Below are 21,411 nucleotides of genomic sequence, written 5' to 3' on the forward strand. Positions count from 1 at the left end.
GAAAGAATGATTTATTTGTTTTGCTTGTAGTGGCTTTGCAAAATATCTACAGTTGCTATACTATTCTGATAATAGATATATATCTGTGTATGTATATGTGCAATATTAAATTACAATTGTGAGAAATGCTATGAACAACTTTCACAGGATAGGATTCAAGTGTGCAGTACAGATGTATATGTAACTATTCATTTAATGTTTGTCTCATCCATTTGAATGTAAATGCCCTCAGGGTAGGGTTTGAACTTGTGCTATTTATTGCTATATGCCTAGGCATATTACACAGTTTCTGATACATAAAAGGTATCTGATAAATATTGGTTAACTGAATGATTAGTTGGAAAACGAACCATGAGTACACAATTAGTAAGTACCTTTACTATTCCTTTCTACTGGGAATGCCCTCTTCCACCATCATAACTACATATCAAAATTCTATTTGATCTTCACAACTCAGCTGAGATACCCTTCCACGAAGCCTGGCACCCCTTTTCTTAATTCTTATGGTAATTCATGGGTACTTAAGGGACCCAACACTTTTTATCTGGTGTTAGAGTGATTTGTGTGTCCATTTGAAAATTCCCAGTGGGCAGAATTCCATGTAAGTATCTTCAGGGATTCTCCTGATTTATTCATTTTAGTATTTGAACCAATGCTTGGCAAGCTGCATGACCCTCATATTAGACCAAATCCAAACATGATGACTACCAGAGTAGGGAAAATCAACTTTGTTCATGGCAACAAAAGACAGTAAGGTACCATTTGGGCAAGGGGTAATGCAGTCTCTATTCCAAAGTGATGGTGTCACAAAGAAGTTGAAGTGCACCTTCAGGTCCTTATCCTGTGCCTAGGACCATGCCTAGAACATAGTAGGGGCTCAATAAAATCTGAGTGAAGTGAATGAACTAATAAGTAAATAGAAACACAGGCAAGTCTCTATGAAAATAACTACTAAATATGGGACAGTTTTTCATAAGCATATCTGCTCATTTGAGTGATAAAAGAGCAAAGCCTTTGATTTGCTGATATACAAAGATACTGACTATCTAGAAGGATGCTCTTACAGCTCCAGTGATGGAACTAATTTATAGGACTTCATGAGAGAGCTTTTTCTTAGTCATTCATTCAATAAATATTTAGGTTACATTGGCTGGAACTTATGCTAAAGATGTGGGAAATTCTGCATTGCTGTTTTATACTCAAGGCTCTTGGGTCAAGTAGACGAACCTGCTTGAGAATCCAGATTTGATCTCCACCTCATCATTACAGGGCATGATCTGTTATGTGAAATCAAATACTGAAACTTCGAGAGTCTATAGTTTGTCTTCCTTCTTTCTACAGACTGTTTTGGGCAGTACACTATCCAGGTAACAGCTGCTTTAAGTTTCCCCTCTCCAATGTATATTTTAGGCTGTATGTGGAGGTTGTCTGGGGAAGACTGTATTATAGCTTGAGATTTTATGTCAGGTTTATTATTAGTACACGGAACTGCACTGAGTGAAAAACCACTTGTGATCTATGGCTTATTGCGCACATGAGAGATGGTCCAGACCATCTAGGTGGTTCTGTATTCTAACGATGTGTTAGTAATCCACACTCACAGGAGATGCACAGACGGCTTGTGAAGTTTTCAGGTCAGCGTTTCTAAGATCAGCTACATCAATGTATGTCTATACTTCCTACATACTATTCATTTCCAAGTACTTTATTTTAAAAGATAACCAGGTCTATTCTAAAGGAGGCAACTGATTGAGTCAATATAGTTTTTCATTTCCTTAACATGCTTAATGCATCATTGTAAAGATATGTATTTTAAGGATTTATTTGGATATCCCAAATAATGAAGGGTATCATTAGCCAAGAATGCCACATATTCATGTATGTATATGTGTGTGTGTGTGTATGAAGTACATATCACTGGGCTTAAAACGTACATAGAATATGGAATAAATGAAGCCCTTTTCCTGAGATCTAAATTATATATTCTAACAATGAAATAAATTGAGGCTCAATTTAAGCAGAATTATTCTCAACTGATAGTAATATTTTAATAATGTCTATGTTTTCTAAAAGCAGTCCTTGTAAAATTATGATGACATAATGATACATTTAATGCAAGACTTGGAAGAAATTTGAGAAGAGTTGAGAGCCTGGCAAGTTCCTAATACCTGCTGAAAAAAGATTTAGAGCAGTCAAAATGAAGCAAACCTGAATAAAACTTGAATACGTCTATGTGAATGCCTGCAGTATGGGGAAACAGACACGAGAATAGAAGAGTAGCCCATGGACTATGGGAATTGAATCCAAGGCTATTTTTTCCCATAAAGGTCTATCTCCTGCACTAACACATTACCACTCCCACCATCACCCCATGGCAATGCTTTAGTCAAGGGTTATTGTTATGTCCAGATGTATCTGAATAGAAACAATTTTATGAGGTCAGTATAGACAAAGCTGGTGATGAAAACTGCCATGTAGTAACTAGAAATGCTGGAACTGGAGACTCTAGTTAGTTGATTTCATTCATTCCTCACATGTTCACCAGGCACTCTTTGCTTTGCCAAGCACTGTGTTAGACCCTAGGAATAGATGCTGCCTATATTCAAAGAGTTTGAGACAGGAAAACAAGGAAACAAACAAATATCAGTTCCTTTCTCCAACTTACTTTCCTTTTCTCCTTAGCTCCAAGAAGTTACAATATAATTAGAGAGACAGAAAAGAAAATACTTACAATAAAATATGTTGGGTGATAAATCAGAGGTGCATGCAAGGAACCGAGATAGAAGAAAATAACTCTGCCTAGCCAGAGAAAGCTCTATGAAGGAGGAGACGCGTGAGCTTCACAAGGGGTATCATAATCTTCTTGATAAAATGAAGGAGGAAGAGTTTAATAAAGATAGGAGAAGCAAACTATACACAGCAGATTCCAGTTCAGAGTAGAATAATTATAACTTAATCTGATTTAGAAAGCTTCCCACCATTAGTGTTTTAAATCCTTGCAAAAATTATATGTTTTATGTCTTTAACAATTAAGATCAACTTACAGAGATCCAATTAGAGAATAGTATTCAATGAGAAGAACTTTAAACATAGTACAGTCTTTGAAACAGGTGATTCCCAAGTTACAGAGAAAAATATGGCATCTGACTTGAGTCACTTGAAAATAACTTGAATTTCAAAGAAGATTGAATCCAACTATTTCTATGTCAGAAATAATGTTTTTCTTAAGAAATTCCAAATAATTTTTTGCAGGTCTTAATTTTTAAGAGTGTTCTCTTAAACACTGATAGTAATTATTATCTCAATCCTTCAAAATAGATCTATTTAAAGAATCAAATATTTTTATATTCTTCTTCCAAGTCCCATTTACCCCACCTCAGCCTATCAAATGTAGCCAGCCTGGTTCTTCTAGTTGGATAACTATAAGCACAAATATTATATCTGCAATGGAAAACACAATGGCACTGACTCAATTAATTCACCTTATATATCTATGCACTTTTTTTTTTTTTTTTACAAATTTCTAAGCCATTTTTACAAATCTCTAAGTAGTACATTACTACTAAAGGAATAATCACACTTTTCAAGAGAGGTTTTATGGTAGATTTTACTTGAATAAGCAAAGAATCAAAATGTAAGAACTAACTTTTGGCTTCCTGATCTATGTATCAAACCCACTGCAAAAGATATTCAAGCCATTCTAAGTACTTTGGGGTAACCAACCAGGAAATACCCACTGTAAGCTGTTTCAAATATTAATATGAAGAATATCAATCTTGTGCCCTTTCTTTAGTACATGTTACTATTAGAACCTACAATCTTCAGTGGGATAAGTTTGCTTGGACCACTGTTTACTCTTTCTCACTGATCAATATTTGACCATATTAATAATTCAGATTTCACACAGAGCAAAAAGAGACATGTTTATCCCAAACAAGAACTACAGAGAAGATACCACATCTTTAAATACATAGAATACATGCCATTTATCTATAGCTGTAAAGGAAAAAATAGGAGAAAAATAAAAGAATCCCTAGGAAAATAAAAGGAAATTTTCCTTACCGGTATAAATGCATGTTGCATAGCTTGTTCACATTGTTTTAAGGAAGCAATAGTATCCCACAGAAGCTGATAATTTTCAGCCCGGGAAGCACTTTGCCGTTGCATGGCGAAAGCTAGTAACACTCAAACTGAGCTCAAAGAACCCAGTTGAAGGAGGAAAAAAAAACCCTGCAGATCTGTTACATAAACTTCTTAATTAGATCTGCTACACAAACTGCTATCTTAAGACTTAAAAAAAAATGTTAATCAGAACATTTCTTTTGGGGGATAACTGGGCATGACTTGAACAGAGACAGATGTTTTCATTGGGAAGGATTTTCGTTCCCACACTTGTGAAAAGCAATCCCATCAGTGTTCCCCTGTCTTTACATGGGTCTGGCGAAACTGCACATACCATAAGTGTGTGGGGGGAAAGAAGTAGGAGGGAGAGAGATGTAAAAAAATATTTCCACCAGAAGATTTGGGTGGCAGGCCATGGAGGTAGAATTTGAGCAGCTTGTGAAAAGTAGAATTGAAGGGAGTGGGTTACATATGCACATATATGTACATAGGCAGGTGTGTACACTTGTCTGCTCTGTGTGAAACACATGCCTTCTCACAGTGTCATTTAATACGTCCAACTCTCCTCTCAGTTTAGTTATGATCAGATGTGATATGTTTTCCATCTACAGAGTATTACTGTCTTTATTAACTACAGAGTTATTTATCTGGGATTATTTCTAAAGACTAGCCAGAAAGTTCGTGAGCATAAAATGCAGTCAATTATTTATCTTAAAATTTAAGAGTAATTAGAAGGTCTTTCTGTTGTCTTGTATATTAGGTAAGAGTCATATTTATTTCTTCTAGGTAGAATTTACATAAATAATGCCAGGAGAATTGAACCTTCACATATTCTTGGGAACTGAGAGTGGGCTACACATAATTGGAACGTGTTAATCCCAGAGAAATTGCTTGCACACTTTAACAAAAAAGGTATAAGCACTAAATAAAATCTGAACAACAGAATATAGCAACATCTTCTGAGTGTTCCTTAACTTAAGCCTACAAGGCAAGGGTCCACTAACCTCCCCCCTCCCCCCTGTCCCACAGACTCTGTGGGATCGTTGAGGCAGGCGGTAATGCACCTTGTAAGGTACCGAGCACTTTGAAGTTCCAAAGGAATCTATGCTCTCAGGGCTAGTTACGCAGCCAACAATGGGGATATTTATTCAAGTATTTCTAGAGGTAAGGGGTAAACTGAGGGCAACACACAGCATAATGAATAAATTGTGCTTTTAATTGACCTAGAAAATCCAAGGAGTGTAAAACAAGGTACAAACTGTAGGAAACAGTGTGATAACATAAATGAAGGATTTTTGCTGTATTATTTTTAGAAGAGCTTCATGATTTGGGTTACCTAGTTTTTCTGCATTTGTACCCTGGTGATGGTGGATTAGTTCATACTAATGACCTGGTGGCGTGAAAGTCTCAAAGGCAAAGTTTTCCCCTTATCTCAATTACTTTTCAATTTGGAATTGAAGGAATTGCAAGTAGAACTGATCTTACAAAATTTCTACCTGGGCTAATTTGTAAGGAGATTGTTTTTCCTTAATATTTCATGAGTACACACCATAAGGTTATTGCCATTAGACAGTTTATTTTTCAATATCAATTCAACCAACCTTCTCTTTTTCTCATTCATGGTGTTCTGTTCAACTCACACCCACAGACCCTCCTCTGCTTTCATTCCTGCCCTTATACTCTTCCATCTGCCCCAACCACATGCTTCTTCCTCATGCACTGTCAACCAGCCAGCCCACAACTCCCAGAAAATACTCCTTCACTAGATGTTCTGTATTTCTTATCAAACAACAGGAAAATAAAAGTTGTTTTCTAAGTTATCCTCCAAAATTCTAATCTATTCTTTCTGAATTCCTTGAGCAAATGTTCATCATTATTCCAGACCCCAACCTCTAGGTCTTCTGTAATGCCTTCGACTACTTCTATCTCTTGTTCATCAGATCCCTTCTGCTTTTCATTTAAGCAGCATCTTTTAAAAGATCCTTCTTTCCTTACTCTTTGATAAAAGGATAGAGAATCCACAGTCTCTGCATGTAGAACCTCTACATTAAAAATGCCCTTGGAGTCATGCATTCATTCATTTATTTATTGATCCAACAAGCATATCAAGCATCTCCCATGTGCTATACTTTTTCATTGTATTACGGGCAAATGGATATCAGATGTTGATTTTGTCTTTAAGGAACTTAGAGTTTAATTGAAGGGATGATACATGGGCACAAATAACAAAAAGACAAGTTAAAAAAGGATAAGTGCCATAAAAGAGGTAGTATAAACTTTTCACAAAACAATGAAAAAGAAAAATTACATTAACTGGGAAAATTAGGGCAGCTTCCAGAAGATTTAGCACTTAGCTAGAGCTTGAAGTTAGGGTAAAATTTGGACATGCAGAGATAGATAGGGGACATTCCTGAGTAAGAAAAGGTAGAACAAAGGCACAGAGTGAGAAAGATCATTACTAGTGTTTTGGAAAGAACATGACACCAAGAAAGCTTAATACTCAGGATTGTTACTGGAGCCAAGTAACAATTATTAAAGAAAATTATTATTCTTGAATAAAAAGTCAGTAGCTTCCTATTCCTAATGCTAATCAATTTTAGCTTTAACTAATTCTTAGAGCATCAGTGTGCATAAATTCAGGGAAACTAAACCTCATGAGATAGTAAATTTCATATATTTATTCCTCACTCTTTAAAATACGAACATTGATATACTTTTAGAGGCTTTAGGTGGCTCAGTCATTTAGGTCATATTGCTTAATTAATTATTTAGTTTTTATTAGGTACATATAGCGTGTTTTGCACTCATGCCCCATCACTTTTATAAGTTCTAAAGTCTATTACCTTTGGTATTCAAATGGAGTCCACCATGAGTCTTACCTGATCTAATATTTGACATATTTCAATTTTGCTCAGTTTAACAAACATTTATTGAGCTCTACTATGTGCTAAGCACTGTGCTAGAAACACAGAGTACAAAGATAAATATTATATAATTTCAATTCTCTGCTTCTTTTCAAGAACCACTCAGTGCGCATTTGCCTCTGCCCGCAAAGTAGAATGTTGTACGTATTTTTTTTCCTGCTAGCACAATGTCTGATATGTAATGGCTACCATTTTTCTGTTAAACCCTTAGTCACTAGGCCATATGTCCATCATATCTAAATATACTGCCATGCTCTAAATTAGATTACAGGCCTCAGAATGTCTAAAAGTACTTTTTATATGGTTAGTACTATTGCCATGCTCAAAAGGTCTACATTTGAATGCTTTCTGCTGGTGACTGGTTTAAATATAACTTCACGAAATAAAAATGGAGTAACAGGGCTTAGATTTACATTCCTATCTGAAAAAAAAAAAAAAAACTGAACAAAATATATGAAACAATGAGTTTCAAAAATGGACATCAGAGAACAAAAAGTAGTGAACTCTAAGAGACAGGAAACAAGATAAGTCTTATGACTGCCCCATTTACAACCTTGAATGTCTAGGCTACATTGCAGGAGAGTGGATCCAGTTGAAACCCAGTGGACTTGCAGAATTGAGGATATAAAATTGGTTTTCCGGAGAAACCAAAGCAACAAGGAGAAATAAAGAAATTCATAATTATAGTTGGTGATTTTATTATCCTACTCTGAATAATTGATAGAATACGCAGGCAAAATCTATAAGGATATAGAAAACCTTTACAAAAACATCCATCAATTTAGGCTCATATACCTCTAATAAACATTTCACCCTACAACAGTATTCTTTTCAAGTGCTCACGAACATTTACCAAGGTAGAACATATTCTGAGCCATAAGTCAAATTTTAATAAATTTAAAAAGATTCAGGTCAAAGAAAACATATTCTCTGATCATAGTAAAATTAAGTTAGAAATCAACAATATAACAATTTCTGAAAATTCCCAAAATATTTTACAACTAAATGACACACTTTTAAATAACCCATTGGTCAAAGAAGAAATCAAAAGTAAGTTAGGACGCATTTTGAACTGAATGAAATAAAACCACTACATAGCAACATTTGTTAGATGTCTTTAAAGCAGTAGTTAAGGGAACATGCATATCACTAAACACATATATTTGAAAAGAAAGAAGGTCTCAAATTAATGATCTCAGCTTGCACCTTATTAAAATTAAAAAATATAGCAAATTAAAATCAAACAAAGCAGAAAAGTTAAAAGATTAGAAGGGAAAATAGAGAAAATAAATAAAACTAACAGCTAGTTTTTTTGAGAATATCAATAAAATTGATAACCCTCTAGCAAGACTAGTGAGGAAAGAGAGAAGAAATAAATTATCAAAATCAGAAATGAGAGGTTGCGTCACTACGGATTCTACAGCCATTAAAGGGTTAATAAAGAAATCTTAAAAACAATTTTATGCCAATAAATTTGACACCTTATATGGAACAGACAAATTCCTTGAGAGATATAAACTACCAAAGGTCACTCAAGAAAAATAAGTACCTTAAATAGCCATACCATATATCTATTAAAGATATGGAATTTTTAATTAAAAACCTAACCACCAGGAAACTCCAGGCCCAGATGGCTTCTGATGAATTTTATTTAAGGAAAAAAAAAAAAAAATTCTATACAAATTCTTTCAGAGAGCTGAAAAGGAAAAAATACTTTACAACTTGTTTTTTGAGGACAACATTACCCTGGTACCAAACCAGATGAAGATATTACAAGAAAAGCAAATATTCATATGCCCTCATTAGTATATATGAAAAAAGTTCTAAACAAATTTTAGCAAATTGAATCCACCAATATATAAAGGGGGTAATGCATCATAATCAAGTAGGTTTAACCTCTGAAAACGACTTAATATAATTCATCATATTACAAACATTTAAAGAAAATAACCAACCAACCAACCAACCATATGGTCAATAGGCACAGAGAAAACATTTTGTAAAATCCAGTATCAATTCCTGGATAAGAAAAAAAAAATCTCAGGACAAGATAAGGATGTCCCTTTTCACCACTTCCATTCAGCATTGTCTAGAAGGTTCTAGACAGTTAACAAGTCAAGAAAAAGACATAAATATTGGAAAGGAAAAAATAAAAGTATCTTTCTTTATATTTGACATAACTGTCTATGTAGAAAATCTCATAGGATCTAAAGTAAACTTTAGAATTTATAAATGAGTTCAGCAAGGCTACAGAATACAAGATCAGTATACAAGGACCCACTGTATTTCTCCTTACTAGCAATAAATAAATGGAAGGTGAAACAAAGATACTACTATTTACCATAGGGTAAAAAATATAAAATACTTAGGGATAAATTTATAAAACATTTGTAAGCCATGTGCACTGCAAACCACAAACCTTTCCTCAGTGAAATTAAAGACATATAAATGGAGAGATATGAAGTTCTTGGGTAATAAGACTCACTATTTTTAAGATGTCATACACTGAAAATTAATTTATAGGTTCAGTGCAATGCATACCCAGTCAAAACCCCAACAAGGTTATTTGTTTGTTTGCTTATTTGTTTGTTTTAGAGAAACTGACAAGCCAATTCTAAAATCATGTGGAAATTCAAAGAATTTAGAGTAGCCAAAACAACTTTGAAAAGGAAAAATAAAATTGGAGAAAAAAATACTACCTGTTTTCTAGACTTATTATAAAGCTAAGGTAATCAAAACAGTGTGGCACTGGTGTAAAGATAAATAAATAGGTCAATGGAACAGAATAGAGACTCCAGGAATCAACCCACACATCGATAGCCAACTGATTTTCAACAAAGGTGCAAGGGCAGTTCAATAAAGAAAAGGTAATCTTTTCAACAAATGATGTTGAAACAATTAGCTATCCATATGCAAAATAACAAACTTTGATGTATACCTCTTACTACATATAAACTCAAAATAGATTATAGACCTACATGTAAAACCTAAATAAAACTTCTAAAAGAAAACATAGAAAATCTTTGTGATCTAAAGGTTAGATACAACACCAAAAGCACAACCATAAGAGAAAAAAATTGAAAAATTGGACATCAACAAATGGGAAATTTTGTTTCTTGAAATACTGTTAAGAGAATGAAAAGACAAGTCATAGAATGAAAGCAAAACTTATAAACTATATATTTAACATAGGAGTTGTTTCTAAAGTATATAAAGAACTCTCAAAACTCAGTAATAAAACAATCCAATTAAAAATGAGCAAAACATTTTAACAGACACCATCAATGAAGATATATATGTATCAAACAAGCATGTGAAAGAGTATCAACATTGTGATTTATTAGAGAAATAAAAATTAAAATACTCACACTAATTATTAGAATGAATGATATTAAAAAAGACTGACCATATCAAGAGTTGGTAAAGATGTGGAAGACTGGACTTCTCATACACTGCCGGTAGGAATATAAATGCTACTTTCCCTTTGGAAACAGTTCAGTGGGTTCTTGAAAAGTTAAACATGCACCTACCATGATTTAACCATTCTACTCCTAGATATTTATCCAAGAGAAATGAAAGTATATGTTTATTCGAAGACTTATATGCAAATATTTATAGCAGCTTTATTTGTAATAGCAAAAAACTGGAAACCACAGGTGAGTGGATAAGTGAATTGTGATATATCCAAACAATGGAATACTATACAGCACTAAAAAGGAATGACCTACTGATACACATAACACATGGACGAATCTAAAAATAATTATGCTGAATGAAAGAAGAGAAATAATATACAAATATATTTGGTCCATATAATAATATGGACCAAATAATAATATGGTCCCATTTATATAAAATTATAGAAAATGCAGGCTAACCTATAGGGATAGAAAGGAGAAACTGGGAATGGGGAGGTACAGTGGGCAGGGGGAGGGAGTTGGATGAAGAGATTACAAAGAGGCATGAAGAAACTTTTGAGGGTGAAGGATATGTTATGTTCATTATCGTGAATGGATGGTTTCATATGTCAAAACATCAATTTGTACATCTTAAATATGTGCAGTTCATGGAATATCAATAGACTTCACTGAAGCCATTTTTTTTAATTTCCTTAAAAAGTTCCTAGAGAAACCATCAGAAAGTCTCAATCTCCTGGACTTTATCCAAAGTGACAATTTCTGTTATCATTTAATGTTATAATCTTGTAGTTCGATCCATCTGCCTGAGATGGAGAGGGGGTTAGAAAGCACTGACCTTCCCACAGGAAGGGAAGCAAAGAATATAAAAAAGTTTAACCAGAGGAAAGGGCTGAGATTTCATATCCAGGGGCCTTACTCTTAGTTATGATTCTTGCCCTAATTAGCAGTAAGATCTTGGTTCAGTCATTTTGCCTTGACAAGCTTCAATTACTCATCTACAAAATACAGAAGTTAGACTCAACCATCTCTCAAGTGTCCTTCAGAGCTATAATTCAGCGACCTATGGATAGATTTTAATCCTCAATAATCCCATTTTTCTCTCAACTAAGCATTTACAACTATGGCCTTAAATTTAGCAAAAATATCCCATGTAATTTTGAATTGTACATTATCGTGCATGCTGATAATCTCTCTAGTAAGACAGTAAACTCTTGAGGTTAGGCTCCTCCATCTTAAAATTTCTGGTTTCCTCATAATATTTCACGTTCAGAGTCTACATCATTGTAATAGTGACATTGTAATTGGTATTAAAATTATAAAGATAGAAATCTACCATTGTACTTCTTAAAAAACTACTTTCCCATGCAGCACCCATCTTATGCCCATGAAAGTATTATTCTCAATTTACAGATAAATAGGTCCACAGAGGCCAATGTAACTTGCTTCACCATGTACCAGCCATGTGACCTTGGACAAGTTCCTTAGTTTCTCCTGTGTTCCTGTTGCTCATCTATACAATAGAGATTATAACAGTACTTATCTCATAGGACTGTTGAGGATTAAATGAGTTAATATTTGTAAAACTTTAGAGCGGAGCCTAGCATACAGTTATCACTGTTATTCTTTGTGAAATTAACTTTATTTTAACTTATTTAATAAGTAAGAATTAAATAGTAAGTAAGTAATAAAGAAAGAAGACCTAAGATAAATTCATATTTTTTGGCTCTTTGTTCAACACACATTTGACCAGTGATCAGTAAATACTTAGGTACTTGCAGATTCACCTTTCCTGACAACCACACCCCAGTCTAAATGTGTATCCTCCTAATGTTCTTTCTCCCTGAAGCCTGTTTCTTTCCTTCATGGTTCCTATCTTAATTTGGAATATATTGATTTATTTACTTTTAACCTCTAGTCTCCCCAACTAAACTGTAGGGTCAAAAAAGAGAAGCCAGTGTACAGTCAGCGGCAGCACAGAGCCTGGAACATCACAGACTCTTTCAGGGTTCACTTGATATCATTTTTATTAATAGGGCCTAAAATAGATAAAAGCATATTAAAACTTCAAAAACATATGTTAGTATATTTACCCAAATCTTCTGTATTTCCGAAGATCTCTGGTGAGTTTGGCCATGGCTCTTATCGAAAGCTCATATCTGACCCATTTTCTCCTATTTAAGAAGAGTGACACTTCTCTTTTTGATGGGGTAAGACTCACACGACTTTACCAAAATAAAAGAGAGCATGAACTTTTACTGTATGCAGTAGTGTTCTACAGGGCATGATATGACCTGTGGGATACCAAACTTCATACAATAGAGAAGTGTGCTATATATTTGATCAATCAGTCAGTATATTTTGTATGTGCTTAAGAGATGCAAGTCATTGTGGTAAAGTGCTATTCCATACACTTTGCAGTCTTTGGAATCATAAGCCCAGTTCTATAAGGGAGAGGAAGCAGGGGATCCCAGAGAAGCTGACTGAAGCAGGCAGGACAACAGGTCTTCTTTGAACGTAGTTCTACCGAATGCTAGGTCACAGCATGTAAACCTCAGGCCAGAGGCAGACCTCAGGCTAGGGCCAACCCAGGATAGAACTACTGGGCAGATCAAATCTGTCTTCCTCATCTCTGCCCACTTCAAGAGACCCCAGCCCTTCTCCTCTGGACTCTCCTGACAGAAGGAAAGCTACACAAACTCATTTACAGGACAGTATTAAGAATTTACTGTCTAACCAACAAGGACCTACTGTATAGCACAGGGAATTCTGCTCAATATTATGTAACAACATAAATAGGAAAAGGATTTGAAAAAGAATAGATACATGTGTATGTATAACTGAGTTACTTTGCTGTACACCTGAAACTAACACAACATTGTTTTTCACCTATACTCCAATATAAAATAAAAGGTTAAAAAAAAGGAAAGAATTTTCTGTCTCCCCTCCACCCACTTGCTTTCTTGACTCCTTCTGAGAGCAAGGTCAATCTTATTCATCTTTTCACCCCGGGCCCTAGCACACTACCTAGCATATAAGGAAGGAGAGCAAAGGTTTGTTAAATAAATGGATGGATGTTAAAAGCATTGTACTTGATGTTTATAATAACAGGAATTCCTTATATTTGTAAAGCATGTTTCGAAAGACAAAGCACTTTCACAGCTAGGAATTCTCTTTCCTTTTACTTTTTACCCTCTCTCTTTCTACTCATTTAAATATTAGTATGCCAGTGGATACCTCATTTATATTCTTGGCCCAGATTTCTTTCCTGAATTGGATATCCTGCTGCCTGCTGGTCATCTCCACTCAAATATCTCACAGACATCTCAGACTGAACGCCTTCAAACTCTGAGCTCTTATCCTCCTTCCTCCCCCTCAAATCTGCTTCTCTTTCATTTCCTCATCCGGTAAATCCCAGCTTCTTTCACTCAGTCGTTCAAGACAGATGCACAGGAACCCACAATATCCACTTCATCATGACCCTCCCGGCCCTGCATGGCCTTACCCCTTGGTCTTTCACCAATGTCATCTTTTGCTACCTCCCCCCACTCTTTTCCCCAGCTCCACTGTCCTGCTCCTAGTACTTAGGCTATGATGAAGTGCATTCTCATGTCAGTGCTAGTTACCCTGCCTCAAATTTTCTCCCACCTCTTCTCCAGAATTATCTCCCACTTATCCTTCAAATCTCAGTTCTACTGTGCATTGTAGGAGGCTTAGCAGTATTCCTGTCCTATACCCACTAGATGCCAGTAGCCCTCCCCTCCCCCAGTTGTGACAACCAAATAGGTCTCCAAACATTGCCAAATGTCCCCTGGGGGTTCAAAATCATACCCAGTTAAGAACGTCTGCCCTAGACCTTGATCAGGATATACCATCATAGATTTTCATAGAACCTAGTTTATAAATCTTTTCTGTGACTTCTAGATTATTGTTGGACTACCCTATTATGGATAGAGAAGAGTTCTTTTGTTTATCATTTTACACCTGTATGTACAGTGTCTAGCAATGAGATAGGTGTTTAATGAATGTATGTTGAATAAATGAATGAATTTGATTATTGCAAAAACCTTATGGTGTATGTATAGCCAGAATTAACACAGCCACTTTAAATTGAGGTAACAGATATACTGAATGGTTAAATGACAGGCATGCAAATCACACTATCAGTAAATGGCTGATACGGGACTTGAACTTAGGTTTTACCACTCTCAGTTCTTATCAGCATAGATCAGTTTACTACCATTACCATTTTTTAACCTTCTCAGATTACTTAACCTCTCTCCCTTCCAAGTTCTCCACTGCATTTTGTCCTTGCAGTATGTGCAGTAGTAATATAGACCTAGCACTGTCTCAAAGGCTGAAATGCTCAGGGTCTCAGAGTAGCTTCCAGTGATGCCTCACTATGATGCTTTTAAAAAATCACGGCATATTAAATAGAAGAGGGAGGTGGTTAGGGCTTCTCGTGTTGTAATAGGAATGCAAGAGGGGAAAAGAAATCAATAACTCTCTGGAATGAATTTGCTTTTATGGTACTCTTAGCCTTGTGGTTCACTCTAGTAAACAGCCTACAGAAAAATAATCACATGACAGGTTAAGATACTCTGATCATAATGAAGGCATTGCCGAATTAACTAGAACGTGAAAGAACTTGTAAGTACACCTGATTGAAATCTCTTATTTCCATGTTGCTTAAGCATACCCAAGCAGAAAAATCTCAATTGGAAATAGAAAGTCTTTTAAATTGCACTTTCAACATGCCTAATACACTTCTATTTTCCAAGGTTTTGAAAAGCAGGATTTATACAGCACAGTTACTCAATTTTTTTTCCAAACGTTTTTTAATGGCCTAAGTGCTTTGATAGCCAATATGGAAGTAGCTAAGGGAGGGCAGGGTACACTGTTGAGAGGTATACCTGACACAGAGGTGTCCTTCAGCCATGCAGAGGAACTGTGTTGGTGGGCTTTGTGGTGGTAGAATCTCCTTACTGGCAGCAAAGGGCTTCTCCTCTGCAAGCAATGCCTATTCTTTCCCATCTCATCGAAGAGGCAGAGAGGATAGTTAAGAATATAAGATCTGGAGTCAGATTTCCTGGGCTCGAATCCTAGTTAGACTGCTTTTTAACTAACTGCATGACCTTGATCAGGTTACTCTACATGCTGGACCTCGGTTTTCTCTTCTGTAAAATGGGTTTAAGAATGGTATTTATGCCATGTGGTTGTTGTGAAGATTAAATGAGTCGGCTTATGTGACTAACATAAAATAAGCACCCAATAAATAATCATCAGCTATTAACTTTCTTCTTCACCTAAACATATTTTTATTTCTGTGTAATGCTAAGCTCTGTCCATATGTCAGATATTTATCATTTCACTAGTTCATAAGCACTTCAAGAACCTGATCTCCATTACATTTTCTTCATCATATAAGTATTTCATTTGATTCTTAAAACAATCCCATGAGGCTGGGATGGTTGTGTCCATTTTACAGACAGGAAACTGAGACCCAGACTGATGTACCTTTGATTATGCAATTAGATAGTGGCAGGGCCAGGACTAAAGCATTGGTCTTCTTAGGAATATTCTTTTGCTCTGTTAACACCAAAGAATTTTTTTACAGATTCACTTCTTGTCTCAACTCTTTTAAGATATCAAAATGGCCCTAAAGTAAAGCTCCCTGGAAGTTTGCCCTCTCATTTCCTTCCTCTAATCGATACATCTCCACTGGGTAGCAACATGTCTGTTTGCATAAGTGTCTCTCTGTCTCAGCCTCTCTCTCCTTCCCTACCTCTCCCACTCCTCCCATCTCTTTTTTCTCTTTTCTTTCTCCCTTATCTCCACCTCTCTCCTGTCTTCCCCCTCATCTTTCTCTCCTGCTCCCTGTCCCACACACACGCGCACACACACACACACACACTCAGAAATATCTTATTGGTCTATTTCACATGGAAGGAGAGGGTAGTATTAATAATGACTTTGAGGTTTCCAACTTATGTGATGAGACAACTGGGGTCAGGTGAGAGCCAATAAGAGCTAAGCCTGGATTACTAGGGCAGGCAAGGGGCAAGGATTAGATGAAAAAGCAAAGGAATAGAGTTTGGATTAAAAAAAATAGTATGAAGAGGGAGACAGTCTTTGATTCTAGTAAAGCTTACAGGCAGGGAACAACAGCAATTAATAAAAAATCTTGCTGGGGGAAAATAAATGGGTCTGTGTCTGCTGCATTAATTATTTACTGAGTAAATTTGGGAAAATTAGTTAACCTTGCCAAGCCTCAGTTTCCCCCCTTGTAAATTGGGAATAATAATAATGAACAATAATGTTATCAATCTCCTGGGATTATTGTGAGGATTGAATGAATTACTTATACTTAACACTTCTTAGAATAAGTAATAATAAATAAATGTTGGGTGTCATCAACATTATTATCATTATCATTAATATCATGAATGCTATCAAGAAGGAGAAAGTACAGAAGGCTTCCAGGGTAAGAATGATAAATATCTGTTTGATACTTTAGGCAATAAAAATCTATAAGGAGAGAATATTTTTTATTGAAAGAATATTTATAGCTATTTGTCAAGAGACTAGAGAGGTAAGTACTGCAGATGCAGGGAGTTCAGGTAGGATTTATTTACAAGAACCAGGTGATTTTGGGCTAGAACAAGAGATAAATCTAAGTCTCAGAGTCATGAAAAGCATTTACTCTCAGCGCTCATGAGGTTCAGGCCTATTCATCCCAAAATGAAGTTGTATATGGAATGTTAATACATCAATGGCAAAACCCCCAATTAAATGAACTAAATCATTTGAAATTATACTGTGAAGTCAAGACAGTAACAGGTAAACTATTCCAAAGTTGAAAGTCCAGCACCATCATCACAAATAATGGGTTTCACCAAAATAAGCCTTGCAAATTTGATTTCACTGAACTATGTTGATGTGATCAAAGGTCAGTTAGCATAGGGATTGCAAACATTTCGAGTGGGGTGAAGCTTTTGTGATATTCAGTTTTACAAGCACTGAGACTTAAATATTACTCCTGTGCAGAAGTACAATGTTTTGTTGTCTTCAGGATTCTTTTTAAATCAGCAGTCTTTCCCCATAAAAAAGTCAAAAAGCAAGGCCCTTAATCATGTCGTATGCTTTTTGATGTCCTTTTACTCAGCAATAATTTCATTTAAAAAACATTTCAATGAACATTAATTGAACAGAAACTGTCAACTTTCCTTTCATAATGAAAGGAAAACTGCTGTGATGAAGAGTTTCTAATCATTATATCTAATTAAAAAGTTAATCCTTAGGTTTCTCATTTTTAAGTCCTTTCAAATGGAACAAAAGAATTGCTCTTTCAAAAATAGGAGACAAAAGCACAGCCATTAGGTAACACTACTTCTATGGTAAAGTCACAGAACTGGAATTAAAGAATACTGGCCCAAGCTATTGTGATGGAATTAGGAAAATTACAAGAATCAACCAAACCGTGGCCTTTATTGACCTATGTTTCTTAATACAGAAAAATCCCATATTGTACCATCAGTGGGGGATTGAAAAAGAAACTGTGATTTAAGTCTTCTGTACAATGGAGAGAGGAAAATGGGCTCTGCATCCCTGCTCATGGGGAATGTGATGTGACTCACTATCTTAATATGAATAAAAGTAATCTTTCGAGGTCCAGAGCTAGGAGCAAATTATCATTCTAAATAAGTGAGCCTTTACTCTAAGGTCCAGATTCACAAGCAATCTTTTACTATCACCCTCCAACTTTCCGGAGCCCAGTGGAGAAGCAAGGAGAGAATCCTAGATAATTATGGGAGATGATGCATCCACACATGACTGTCTCACTTGCATGATGAGTAAGAGGATGGGAATGGTTCGGAAAGCCTAAATGCAAACTGCAGGATTATGAGCAGATTGCATTAAGCATTTCTACTTCCAGTTTATATGTTTTAAGTATTTTAGGGTGCTACGTGGTGATCAAAGAAAGAAAGTCTGTTTCAAAGTGCCATTTGCTGGATGGTCAACAGGTAATGGTAAACAGATCCGTAATTTAGCAATACATTTTATAAGGGGACTTCCCTGCTTTTCATTAACAAGAATCAGCAAGATCACTCTTGGCAACTAAGTTTACTCATTCTGATAATATGCAATGCAGCCTCTAACCTATTACAAAACAGTCCTCACTAAAAGCTGAGTATCTGCAGCTCTGAAATAAGCAAATACTATTAAATGTCAACTCAATTATGGCCTTCACTGAGCAAAGGGAACAATCTTCCTAATGGATCTTACACTCTTCCTTCCTGAGTTCTTTCTAGATTTTTGCCTCTCAGGGAAAGGAGGGTTAGAAGATTGAGCGAATATCTTTTTGCAGAACATTTTTTCATATGGGAACCTTTTAGATTTTATCAATGTCCTTCCTTCTGCCTTCAGTGTACTTGTTTTTCGAGAGGTAAATATTGTGTACTGAAAAGGAGTGAGAAACATAAAGCCCTTGCTCTGTTCCTGACGAGGTGTGTATGACCAAAACTAAGCCTTTTGACTTTTCTGAGCCCTTATTTTCTCTACTGTAAAACAGAAACAATAATCCTTGTGATACCAGGGATCTTAGGGGCTCAAATAAAAAAATATGGAAAAGCTTTGGAAACATAGGGAATATTATTTTTCTCTGTGAGGGAAAGAAAAAGGGATTTAGCATTTACTGAACATCCACCAAATACCAGGTACAACACTAAGCTCCTTCTGTACTAGGGCTTTTAATAAAGTAACCCCATGATATAGGCATCAGGCCCATTCAACAGGCAAATAAAGGAAGTGGTAGAGAGATTGAGTAACAGAGCTAGGGTTGCAGAGCTTGTTATTTGTAAGGATAGAATTCAGTTCAATTCTGTCTCTCTCTGAAGACAATGCTCAGCTTCCAGAAAGTGAGAAGTATGCTTCTGGTAACACAGTGTAAAAATGCAAGAATTGAGAGTGAGTCAGCAAAAGCTTGAATTCTAACGCTGCCACTCAGTCAGTGTTGCCATGGGTAAGTTGCTTAAGTTCTCTCTGAAGTTTTGTTGTCTCATCTGAAAATGGGGAAGACTAGTGACTAACCCACACAGTTGTTGTGAAGATTTCTAGAAAAAAATGCATACATAGCACTTAGCAGGATACTCGTCGCAGGATTAGCATTCAATACACATCAGTTATTATTGTTCTATCATTTAAGAAAAATTTGTTAGCAACCAGCTCAGTAAATGATCCAGGAAAATCTCATAATTCCTTATAATTTACTCCGAGTATTTTGAAGGTGAGGTAGATTTTATCACATACAACTAAACATTGACTAAAATGATTGGAGGTCAGCTGGCTGAGCTCAGATATATCAGATTAAAGACATAAATCCAATAAGATATATGGGAAAAAGATAAAGGTAATACAGAATGAATGAGGTCAGGAAAAAAGAAGGAATATTGCCAAATAAGACTAAATGGGCAATGCATAAATCTTAAAATTAAATATGTTGACTGACAGCTTAACCTATAGTCTACCTGGGTTACCCATTCATATGTTGTGTGACTTACATTATACCTTCTCAATGATATGAGACATAAGGTCTCCTCAATGAAAACATTAAAAAGTCAATATTAAAATGCTAACTTCTAAATATATACTCGCCCTTATCTACTTAAAAACTTGTTTTAGGGCTTCCCTGGTGGCGCAGCGGTTGAGAATCTGCCTGCCAATGCAGGGGACACAGGTTCGAGCCCTGGTCTGGGAAGATCCCACATGCCGTGGAGCAACTAAGCCCGTGAGCCACAATTGCTGAGCCTGCGCGTCTGGAGCCTGTGCTCCGTAACAAGAGAGGATGTGACAGTGAGAGGCCCGTGCACCGCGATGAAGAGTGGCCCCCGCCTGCCACAACTAGAGAAAGCCCTCGCACAGAGACGAAGACCCAACACAGCCATAAATAAATAAATAAATAAATAAATTTAAAAGAGAAACCTTTCATTAAAAAAAAAAAAAAAGACTTTAAAAAAAAACTTATTTTAAAAGGCTAAAAAACCACGAGTGTGAGATTTTATCCTTATGTTATGACTTTTATATCTGTTTAATTTATATTCTGAAAAACAATCTCAGTTTACAGATGACCCAAGGATCAGGGAGGTATAAGGGTTCATCTAAGAACAACAGGCCAACTTGGGTTTGAATATCGGCTCCACTGATAGTTAGGCCAAGTTCTATGAACCTCTCCCTTCATCTGAAAGATGACAGTAATATCTTCAGTTTCTCACAGTTGTTGTGTAGATTAGGCGAGTTAATAGGAACAACTTTCCATCCCAGCTAGCACCTAGTAGGCAGTCATCGAAGTAAGTAATTTTCACTTAGTTTCCTTTTACGTATTTTAGAAAACATCTCTATTTATTAAGCGCCCACAAGGTTCTAAACTCACTCTTAGGTACTGGTGAAGCATAACACAGCTCCTGACCTTCAGGATTTCACAGACCAGCTAATCATTTCACTAAATTGACATCACATCCTAGAATGGAGTGAACGTGGAGTGTAATGGAAAACAACATAGTTAAGTTGGTTAGGAGTCTAGGGGAGATGGGGAATAAGCAGGCCAGGAAAAGCTACAGACAAGAAGAAGTATCGTTGAGGCTGGATGGTCAGGGGTAGCCAGAATTCCACAGAAAGACAGGGGAGTAAAGGATTTTCCAGGCTCAGAGTAATGGTTTCAAGTAGAAAGACTTCCCCAGTGTAATGCTCTGGATCTCCTTCTCCATCCCCACAAGGAGAAGGAAGTTTTATGCTGGCTAAGTTTGTAAAAAGGAACTGGGGATGCTCAGCTCACTTATTCCTCTTGGGAACCGGCCAAGCTGCCTGAGCCTTGCATTCTCTTTCGCTATAAGATAAGCTTAGCGAGGCAGACTGTGGCTTTGCAGAAGTTGGCAGTTTGGGGTATGGGGGTA

At 36.1% G+C, this 21,411-nt stretch overlaps 1 protein-coding gene across 18 annotated transcripts in view; it reads right to left on the reverse strand.

Moving 5' to 3' along the window:
• The window catches only part of DLG2 (discs large MAGUK scaffold protein 2), a 2,068,078-nt gene that overhangs the window by 782,134 nt on the left and 1,264,533 nt on the right, over nucleotides 1-21,411 (reverse strand). For 3 of the 18 annotated variants that reach the window (XM_082343294.1, XM_082343292.1, XM_082343289.1), the window contains exon 1: nucleotides 4,063-10,836. The exons of the other annotated variants lie outside the window; for them this stretch is intronic. In XM_082343294.1, the coding sequence (XP_082199420.1) occupies nucleotides 4,063-4,167 (105 nt within the window). In that variant the 5' untranslated portion in view covers nucleotides 4,168-10,836. Of the gene's footprint in view, nucleotides 1-4,062; nucleotides 10,837-21,411 lie in introns of those variants that run through there. 18 annotated transcript variants of the gene reach the window in all.

This window comes from Balaenoptera borealis (assembly GCF_965194805.1).
Source record: "Balaenoptera borealis genome assembly, chromosome: 11".
Classification (NCBI taxonomy): Eukaryota; Metazoa; Chordata; class Mammalia; order Artiodactyla; family Balaenopteridae; genus Balaenoptera; species Balaenoptera borealis.